The 10866-nt window shown below is 52.0% G+C and overlaps 1 protein-coding gene across 1 annotated transcript in view; it reads left to right on the top strand.

Annotated features, from left to right (window-relative positions):
* Positions 1-527: 527 nt before the first annotated feature.
* Positions 528-10866, top strand: part of PREX1 (phosphatidylinositol-3,4,5-trisphosphate dependent Rac exchange factor 1) — a 197231-nt gene continuing 186892 nt past the window's right edge. Inside the window, exon 1 of the mRNA XM_082858089.1 lies at positions 528-837. Within this exon, the coding sequence (XP_082714215.1) occupies positions 625-837 (213 nt within the window). The 5' untranslated portion in view covers positions 528-624. The remainder of the gene's footprint in view (positions 838-10866) is intronic.

Raw genomic sequence — 10866 nt, 5'->3', positions numbered from 1 at the left:
CCGAGCGGCGGCGGCCGGCGACCGGACCTGCGTGTTTGTGCTGCGCGCGGTGGGTGTCGCGTGTGTCGGGGTGGGAGCGGCGTAGCCCGCGGCGGACGGGGGGGCGCCACGCGTCCGGGCGCGGAGTTGGTGCGTTGGCCGCGGCGGGCGCGCTGCTTCGGACTCTCGGGGCTCTGCGGGGCCCCTCGCGGAAGATTTTCGCCCAAGAGCCCCGGACGCCCAGCTCAGGCCAAGCCGAGCTTCCGACGTACCAGCCCAGCGCCGCGGCGCGTCTCCAAGGGGCCCAGTACGCGCACGGAGCGCCTCTGCGGCCCGAGCACGGCGTGGCACTTGGCAGACGCTCCCTTGGCGGCGGGGGAGGCGGCGGCCTGGCCAGCCGTCTGGGAGCCCCGAGGGCCGGCCTCCTCCCGCCCCTCGTCCTGCCTCCGCGCGCTGCCTCCGCCCCCGGCCCGGGCCGCCCGCCCCCAGTCCCGCCTGCTCGCCCGCCGCGCCATGCGCCGGGCCCGCCGCTGAGCCCGGCCCGCCGGCGCGCCCCGTCCGGGATGGAGTGCCTGGACGCCTGACTCGCCGCTCGGCGCGACCTCCGCGCGGGGGAAGGAGCCGGTGCCGCGCGGCCGCGCTAGGATGGAGGTGCCCGGCGGCAGCGATCCCAGCGGCGACGGGGCTGGGGACGGTGCCCACCTGGACCCCCGGGCACCCGGCGCCGCTGCGCCCATCTCCGGCCAGTGCGCGGCCGCCCGGGAGTCGGAGCGCCAGCTGCGCCTCCGCCTCTGCGTCCTCAACGAGATCTTGGGCACCGAGAGGGACTACGTGGGCACCTTGCGCTTCTTGCAGTCGGTGAGTGTAGCCCGGGGAGCGCGGGGACAGCCTCCGCTCCAGCCGCCAGCCCCGCTGCGGAGCGCAGGGGCCTCCGGCGCGGGGTGGTCCCCACAACCTGTGGCCACGGCCCCCGGGCGGCGCGAGAATCGCCTCAGACGTGGGGAGGGCGGCCTCCTCCAGAGCTGGGCTGTCGCCTCCCTGGCCGGCCCCGACCCGGGGTCTCCCTCACTCCGTTTCTCCCCACGGCACGCTGTCCTTTTGTCTTTTTCTTTCCCCTTCTCCGCCTTTCAAATAGTTTTAAAATTAGTTACATCCGTGAGGCAGGGTCGCTGGGAGCCAGGCGCCGGGAGCTTGGGCTTGCGTTTTTTTTCCCGGGGATTTCTTCGCCACCTAGTGCATCACAGACTACTCATCTAGGACGGACCCTAGAAATCCTAGAGCCCAGAGTCCCTAAGCGCCCAGTAGAGTAGGATAAAACCCAAAGCCCGGAGTAGGGACAGAAGTCGACAAAACCCCGGGGTAGGACCCCTCTTTCCCACGCACACGCTTTTGCTGGAGCTTGGGGACAGTGGGTTTCGAACTCACGACTCCGAGGTTCAGTCCCATCCTCCCCATCCCCAACTCCAAGTTGCAAAACCACAGCGTCAGATGCTGTAAAATAATTGAGCACTTATTATGTGCCAGGCGCTTACGTTTGTCATGAGAAGGTTGAACCTTCACAAGTGGCCCATGAAGTAGGGACGAATATTTCCCTCATTTTTTAGATGGGAGAGTTTAGCTCCAGAGAGGTTGAGTAACTTGCCCAGAATCAAACAACTGGTTACTTGGGGATACCGGATTTTGAACCAGGGCAGTCTGAGCTAGTGCTCCAAACCCCTATTCTCGGCTGCATTTTTTTTCTTCTTCTTCTTCTTCTTTTTTTTTCTCTGTGAGAGGGAGGAAGGGGCCACTTCCCTACTCTCCTAGGAAGTGAGAAAAGTGGCTAGGGGGTGGGAGTGGGGTGAGCCTTGCTGGAAATTAGGAGACTCCGAGGGCTTTAATCTCCAAACCTCCTACTGGGACCTCATTTACTCCCTTCTCTGCTCTAGGAAGTCTTTTAATCCTGGTTCAGGAAGGGCTGGTTGGGGGGGTGGGGCGGGGGCGGTTGGTGTTTCCTTCAGAAACCCCAGAGCCAGGCTCTACAGCTCCCAGTCTCCGGGGAAAGAGGGAGACTCTGGCATCCTCTGGGGTCCCCCGTGGCTTGGGGGTGCAGCTGAGGCTGTGTGAGGTCTGAGTTTTAACTCAAGGAGGACAGAGCCCTTCTCTCTGTGAAAAGAGGTGTGTGTGTTGAGGGGTGGATGGGCGGGGAGGAGAGTTGTGCAGAGGCATTGAAAACCATTTGGCTAAAGGACCCTTCTAGAAAGGCCTGTGAGAATGAGGCAGGGTTGGCCTTTCTTTCCCATCCCTCCCTCTCTCACAGTTAAAAAAAAAGAAAAGAAAAGAAAAGAAAAGAAAAGAATCTGCTCAGTTTGAATTAAAGATGTAGACAGCCCTGGTATCTCTGAGCAACGTCAGATTCTAGGGGACTCCTCATTTCTCCTTCTAGCCACTCCCTACTTCTCAGTCTGGAAGGGAAAGAGGAAAGACAAGCCGATTTTTATATTAATAGGAAAGAAAATATACGTCTTCCTCCCACGTCCTTGCTCTGGATGGTGTGGTGCCTTTCAGAACAGATAGAGATGGCATTTGGGTTCACTGTGGTTTTAAATTGTCCATGTTTAGAGTCTGAGGAAGCTGGAATGATGGAAATTGATTGAAATCAACCATCCTTATTAAAGAAACAGAAAAAAAAAAAGGTTTCTCTACTTCCATAGTATCTCCTTGACACTTTGAATTTGCTGAGCTCATCAGTTTTTTGTTTTTGTTTTTTTGTATTGACCTGTCAGTTTTGAGATGAGCTGGTTCCGACTTGGACGTCTTGGATCAGTCGTGCACATGTCCTGGCCTCAGTTCCCCCACTTGTCAAATGAGGGAAGGGGAATCCAGGCTTTCTTTCTGCCATGTCCTTTTGGGTGTCCCCAAGCTGGTGCCAGAAACAGACTGGTTGTGTAACCCGACTAGCGGTACCTTGTTTGTGAGCTGTAGGAGACCTCTCTTGTTTGGCTCCATCAGAAACGGTCCCTAAACGACCCAAGATCTTTCAGTTTTGAAAACCCAGGGCTTAGAGCTTCACGAACTGCTAATTACCAAGGTTTTCCATGGCAGCGAGGCTGGCAGCTTGCAGGTTGTGATTCTCTCCTGTCTTCCCACTCTCTCCTCCCAGCCTTTACACTTACTGAGGGCTTGTTCCCGCTCGGAAGAATGCTGGGTAATCCCTCCCTGCTTTTAATTCCATGTGGCAGAGGCAGGTCTCGAAGGGTTGCCTTGGCCTCCTTGTGTCCCTTGTTTTAAGGTCCTGTCGCCAGTAGAAATGAAGTCTTTGGGGTAGACTGAGCATTGTGCGAAATGCAGAAAAGCCAGTTCTAAGTTCCTGCCCTCGAGGGGGGCCAGGTTCTAGTCAAAGGTGGCGAAATGGGTGTTTACAGAAATCCAAGTATGAGGCTGGGCTCGAGCCAGACTGCTTGGGGTCGGGTCCTTGGGCTGTGTGACCTTAGGCAAGTGGCTTGACCTTTCTGAACCTCACTTTCCTCATCTGTGAAATGGAGAATGATAATAGATCTTATAGGGTTTTTAAGAGGATAAGTGAGTTATATAAATATATATAAAGCACTTAGAACAGTGCCTAGCAGGTAGTAAGGCATTTCTAAATATTAGTTATTATCATTAATTGTTATATGATAATTAAATATTACAGATGATTATTATTAAATAGTAAAGATGATTAAGATGATAGGATTCTAGCATCTAGCAAGCAGGAGTAGTCAGGGAGGGCTGCTTGGAGGAAGTGAGATGTGAGTCAGCACTGAAAGGAGGACAGGAACTCTGAGTGAATTTCCTTTTGACCATCTACACTCCGGAACCAGTGGTTTTGTTTGGTTCCGGGCCTGGGGCTGTCTGGTTCCTCTAGAATCTCCCCATCATTGCCCACCTCCTTCAGGAACTGGATTGCACCTTCTCCCCTATCTCCGGTGGGGACTGATGACTTTGGTGCCGTATTTTGTGTGTTTATTGAAGAGTCATGGAAAGGCAAGGACAGCCCTCTTGTATGGATGCTGGATCTCTCTTGGGGGACCCCATAGAGATTGTGGGAGAAAATGCCCCGGGTTTTGGCTGAAACTTGGATCTCAACATCTAGAAGCCCCGGCTGTGTTGGGTGCACCATGTGTACTCTTGGGCAGTGTTAATCATGATAATAACAATGACAGTCATTACTGTGTAGGAGCTGACACTGATTCATCATTTACCCTTCTATCAACTCATTTGATCTTTCCAACACCCCTATGAAGGAAGTGCTGTCCTTATCCCCATTGGCAGATGAGGAAACTGAGGCATAGATAGTTTAAGTGAGCTGCCCAGGGTCATGTAGACAGCTGCCCACCCCAGAACTCATGTTCCTAGCCACTTCGCAGACTACCTCTGGCTTATAAAGGGCTTGACACCTGCCTTATTAGGGTGGCAAAACTGGGATTCGAATCCAGGTCTCTGTGACAATTACCCTCTGCCTATGCTTCCTCTGGTTACTTCCCCTCTGTGACTCCTGTTCTCTCTTCCGCACAACGGGCAGAACTTAGAAGAATGGAAACGTCAGGCTGCTGGGTTCCTCCTTTGCACTCTGTGTCTGTTCATGGCGTGAGGGTTGAATGTGGGGCTCTGGAGCCAGGCTGCTGGTGTTCAAATCCTGGCTTTACTCCACACCGCCTATAGGTGGCCCTGGGCAGGTCACCAGCCTACTCTGTGCCTCAGTTTCCCCATCTGTACAATGGGCACAGTACAGCACCTGCTGCATCATAGGGGTGTTGTTGAATCCTCAATGAGCCTGAGGTTAACGCTCTTAGCACTGTACCAGGCACCAGTAGGTGCCCAGAATGCTCTGGTGGCTTTTGGGGGGATGTGCAGCAACAGGGGGCAGTTGAGGTTGTCTCTTTGGGGCTCAAAGTCTTCCCCCTTAAAGAAAGGCCGGGTGAGCCTTGAACCCACTTGCCTCTTGGTTGGATTGGTTTGGGGTCTCTGCCTGCAAGCGGGGTGGGGGGTCTGTCGTCAGGGGTAGGTGCCAGTGGGTCCCCTGATGGACGTGCCATCCAGCCTGGGCGGATGAGCTGAGAGACTCCTGCGTGCGGAGTGAGTGGTCAGCAGCCCCCCCTGAAGGGCTCCCGTTGGCTGAGGACAGAGACCTGTCACTCTCAGGCAGCCAGAGGGTCTGCCTGAGCTGGCTGGGCCAGGGTCCCTGAGGATCAGGGGGTGTGGGCAGAAGGCTCCCAGAATATCTTCTGTGGTTCTGCTTTTTGGGGTTAGGAGACGAAAGCTTTTCTTTTCATTGGAGCTCTGCTTGCCAAAACAAGAAACTGTGTGGTTTTGTGTTGTCACTATTTTTTTTTTTTTTTTTAAGATTTTTGTAGTCCTAGTCTGACACTAGGGAGCAGTGCTGGGGAGTGGGGATGGGGGGGGGTACGTTTTAAATTCCGCGGTCACTGAAACAGAATGACCTAACCAGTGATGTGGGGGGTTTTCACAAGCTTGTGTTGTGCAAAGTAGAATGCTAAGAAGTTCTGCCTTGGGAAAAACACTAACCATAATATGATGTACGTTGTATGTATAACATTACAGGAGTTTGGAGAGAAAGATGAAAAGATGTGTATCTTGTGAAGAAAGGCAAGCAGAAAGATGAAAAAGGAAAAAATGTTCTAAGAAAGGCTGTTTGTAATGCCCTTTCCACGTAAAATTATGCATATGTGTGAGAATATATTTTTTACAAATCGCCGATGGAAGTAATTGTATTTTCAGCATGATTATTAGATGAATGCACAGCAATAGTAATAATAATTTTGCTAACATTTATGTAGTGCTAGATGTTTGTAAGCCCCGTATAAAGCATTCTCTGTGTATCAGCTCAAAAGTTCCAGGTATTATTGTGCTTACCATTTTACACATGAAACAAAGGCACAGAGAGGCCAAGTCAGTTTCCCAAGGTCACACAGCCCGACCCAGCTGGGATTCAAACCCAGGTAGTCTGGCTGCATAGCCCCCATTCTTTACCACTACCCTTAACTGCCCCAACGTGGTGCTGTGTTCATGACCCAAATTACTGTCTTTGTGAGGCCTCTGGGCTGCCCAGGTGGGCAAGAATTAAGCCAAAAGGTCCAAATTATCTGAGCTTCAGGATGCTAGAGGGCCAGGACCAGGCCACTTTGTATTGGCCTGAACATTTTCAGGAAGCAAGTGAAAATTTTGTGCTGATAAAAACCTAAGCATCAGTAAGAGTTAGATGAGGCCCATCTTTTGTGTATTGCAAACAGAGCTACGTATAGGTAAAGCCATAAAGAAATTAGACAGTTTTTCTCAGCGTGTACGTGTATAGGGAGCACCTGCTGTATATTCCGGGCAGTGTTTTAGGCCACAAAGACGCAGCCGTCAACAGGGCAAACGTGGTCCTTGTCCTTATGAGAAAGATGACGCAGGGATGCTAGAACTCGTGCATTTGAATGAGAGTGCTCTTCAGATAAGCATCCCGGACATCCATTCACTATTATTTTGGTGTTTGCTCTTGTGACCATTTCTCTGTCACTTTAAGAAGAGATGGATGGGGTTGGTGTCCCTGGCTTCTGGAGGCTTCAAGGGGCATCTCTTTCTTAGAGAGTATCCCTCCTTTATCAAGCCAGTGAGCAGAAGAGCTGTTGGGCTTGGGGCCACACCCTCAGATTAAGAAACCCACATCCTTTCTGCTTTACAGCGCTCCTCTCTTAAAGCTTTTGCAAGAGTTGAGTCTTTGAAGTAAGCCATGCCTTGCTGCAGAACTTTACTTCCCAGATTTTTGTGATTTCTCTTCTTTTTTCCAATAGACACAGGTTCTCTGGCTGGAACCCTAGTGAGAGGTGGGCAACCAGAGTATCGTGTCCCACTGGCTTTGTTTCGCAGGCATCAGGTGAGGTCAGAGCTGGTTCTTGCCCCAGAATTTAGGAGACGTAGAACTTGCGAGCAAGCCAGGGGGTGGAGGGTCTGAGACCCCCCTGGAGGGACCCCCTGCAGCAGTTTCGGCCCCAAGGGGGAGGTGAGCCCTGGTGAAAGGTGGTGACTCTGCAGCTGGTCAGGGTTCCAACCTGAGAGTTCTGGGGAGAGAGGGCTTGGGGGCCTTCTCTGGGGATTTGTGTTTTAGCCTGGGTTCAACATCCTCCTTAAACAGGTTCACCTACAGGGGGCATTTCCAGCCCTAGTACCTGGTCTGGGGTGAATCCCTCCATCTTCCAACCTTCGGCACTATTGACATATTGGGCGGGATTATTCTTTGTTGTGGGGTTGTCCTGTGCATTGCGGGATGTTTAACAGCAGCCTTGGCTTCTACCCACTAGATGCCAGTAGCATCCCCTTCCCCCAGTTGGGATAATCAGAAATGTCTCTAAACGTTGCCACATGTCCCCTGGGGACAAAATAGCTCCGGGCTGGGAATCACTGGCTGAAACCTCCTTTGACCACCAGCTCTGATTTCAGACCATTTTAGGGCATTTACAGGCCTACATAGCCATGTATAGCATTGATGTGTATGTGTAAATGTGTGTGTGTTTACATAAATGGCATGGTACGGTTTGTTCTTTTCACTCCGCAGTGTGTCTTGGGTTCATGGTTAAGAGCACAGACTCTACAGACAAATGGTCTGGGTTTGAAACCCAGCCCTGTGACCTTGGACAAGTCCTTTTGCCTCTATGAGCCCTGGTTTCCCCATCTGTAAGATGGTCGTAGCCCTCCTAGGGTGGCTGCAAGGATGGAGTGTAGTCTTCCATGCACCTGGCACAGCTGAGTGCTGAGCAGGGTCAGCCTCCTTGAAGTACTTGCCACAGAAGGAAGCCCTGAGGAAGGAGGGAAGCCCTCCAGCCTCCCAGCCGAGTGTGGAGTTTTGGGTTTATTTTTATTTTCTCGGCTCCTGGAGGACCAGAAGAGGATCTGCCTGCCCGCCCCTCTTTTGTCTTGTGGTCAGACACACAATCTGTGTTTACCCGCCTGGTTCCTTCCCCAGGGTGGAGCTGACAGCCGATCCCTTGTTTCTGGGCCAGGAGAGGTGAGGCTATTTCAGGCTGGCGGGACTAGGGCCACTGAAGGTTGGTAGAGGCAGGTGGCCAGTTGCCACGGAGATCTGAGGTCTTTCCTCCCCTCGCTGGAGAGGGTGGGTGGCTTCTGCAAGGGGCTACTCCCAGGAGGGGTGAGGCCAGGGTCAGAGCGGGGCGTGGGCAGTCAGTACTTTCATTCACAGATTCACTTGTTCATTCACTAAACGGACGTTAAGCACCTACTAAGTGCCAGACACTGGGCTAGGTGTTGGCATGTGGCCAGTACAAGATGGACAAGGTTCTTGCCCTCATAGAATCTTCGGACCGTACAAAAAAGAGGTCACTTGGGAGAGTGACAAGAGGTGTAATAATGATAAACTAATCCACTGAGGCCCTGCTGTGTGCCAGGTGCTATGTGAATTATCTCCTTGAACCCTTGCAACAACCCTCTGAAGTAGAGACCATCATTATACCTATTTTGCAGGTTGGGAAACTAAGGCCCAGAGAGGTTGAGTGACTTGCTCAAGTCCACACAGTTTGAGAGTGGGTACACCAAGGAGGAAATAAAATGGGGATATGTTGGTGACAGGGACGGTGGCATCTATTGAGATGGGGTGGTCAAGGGAGGCCTCTCTGAAGAGGTGGCATCTGAGCTGTGTCCTGTGGCAGAGAAGGAACCAGCTGTGGAAAGAGTCGAGAGGAGTGTGTTCCAGGTAGAGGGAATGGCATGTGCCAAGGCCCTGAGGCAGGACCGTGTTTGGCTTGTTTGAGGAATAGCAAGAGGCCAGGGTGACTGGAGGGGAGGTGAGGTTGGCATGGGCAGCGGGGGCCTGGTGGCATGGGCCTCACACACATGGTGAGCAGTTTGGGTTTGAGTCTTAGTGGGCTGAGGAGCCCCTGGGGGGTGAGATGGCTTCCTGCTTCCCGGGAGGGAGGGGGCCCCCCTTGTTTTCTGTTCAAGAAACTGATTTGTATGATTAAAAACTGTTAGGTGGCACCTTGGACTCCACCCTCCACTCACAGCTGTCATAACAGCACTTTATCTGGTATCAGCTCTCATCCCTGCCCTTGGGGGGGGGAAAAAAAAAGTCTTTTTCAGACCCACTTCACAGATGAGGAAAACTGAGGCACAGAGGGTAACTTGCCCAGGGACACACGATGTGGAACTGGCCGTCGCCTCCTCTGCTCTCACCCTTGCCTCCCACGGTCTGTTCACCATACACAGCCTGAGGAGTCTAGTTAGCCCTTAAGTTAGGTCATGCTGCTGCACCACTCAAAGCCCTCCTGTGGCTGCCACCGCCCTCAGAGTAAAGGCCACGTCCTTAGAGTGGCCTGGAAGGTCCTGCATGTTCTGCCCCTGTCACTTCTCCCATCCCTCTCCTAGTCATCTTTTTTTCTCATACAGTTTTTTTTTCTTTAATTGAGATGTGATTCACACATGGTAAATTTTACCCCCTAAAGCGTACAATTCTGTGGTTTGGGGTGTATTCACAAGTTGTGCAATCATCACCGCCATCTAATTCCAGAATCTCCTGTTGCTCTCATTCCCTCCCTCACTTCCCTCCAGCCACATTGGCCCTTTCTCAGATGCACCTGGCATGCTCCTGCTTCAGGGTCTTCTCACTTGTTCTTTCTGGAATGCTCTTCCTCCAGTATCCCTGTGGCTCACTCCTTCAGGCCTCTGCTCAAACGTCATGGTCTCCAAGAGGTCTTTTCTGACCAACCCCCACTTCTAATTTGAAATTGTACTCCACCCTCACTCACCACTTCCTGTCTCCTTTTCAATTTTAATTTATTTAAATTAAATAAAATTTTAATTTTATTCTCTCTCTGGTTTTTAATTTATTCTCTCTCTCCAGCACCAAGAACAATGCCTAGCACATAGTAGGTCCTCATTAAATATTTGTTGAATGAAGGAAAAAAAAGCCTCTCTTCTGTATACATGTTTATATATTTTTTAAATAATGTGATTATCTTGATTTATATAACTGCTAAATTTTGTGTGTGTGTGTGTGTGTGTGTGTTACGTGGGCCCCTCACTGCTGTGGCCTCTCCCGTTGCGGAGCACAGGCTCCGGACGCGCAGGCTCAGTGGCCATGGCTCACGGGCCCAGCCACTCTGCGACATGTGGGATCTTCCCGGACCGGGGCACGAACCCGTGTCCCCTCCATCGGCAGGTGGACTCTCAACCACCTCGCCACCAGGGAAGCCCCCTAAATATTTCTGTGTGGACTTTTGGGGCCCAGGGTCTGGCCCAGACTGTCTGGGTCTGAATTGTGTCTCTGCCCCTCAGTGGTTGTGTGGCCCTAGGCAAGGATCTTCCCCTCTCTGGGCCTCAGTTTCCTCATTTGTAAATGGGTTGGGACACTTTGCTCAGTGTCTGGGACATGGCCAGGCTCCAGTCAATGGTGGTCGTTCTTTCATTAAAATTATTATTAAGTTTTAAATTCTTAGTATTTCCCTATTTTTTGCACAAGGACAGTTACAGGGCCTCATCTTGAAAAAAGTGCCTCAGATCATTCCTGGGGCTTGAAATAAGCAACTGAATTCATTTTGACCAAGTGGCCCCTTGCCCCGGACTCCTGGTCTCTGTACTCTGAAGGCAGTTGGGAACAAGGGCATCTCTAGAATGACTGGCATTTGGAGCTAGAAGAGAATAGCCATCTCCTTCCCTAAGGAACCCACTTAAGGATAGAAAAAAAATGGTCAACTTCTCAAAAATGCGTTAAGGCCCCCCAGCACCACACTCTGAGATCCCTCCACAGACTTGAGTAGACATGGAATAAACCATTCCCTACTTCCTGGGTGAGGCTGTTACACATCCTGCTTCCTTTGCATTCTCACAGTTGTGCAGATGAAGAAAGTGAGGCCC

Source organism: Leucopleurus acutus (assembly GCF_964270905.1).
Source record: "Leucopleurus acutus genome assembly, chromosome: 16".
Lineage (NCBI taxonomy): Eukaryota > Metazoa > Chordata > Mammalia > Artiodactyla > Delphinidae > Leucopleurus > Leucopleurus acutus.
Note: the sequence above shows the minus strand (reverse complement) of the source record. Positions and strands in the feature narration are given on the sequence as shown.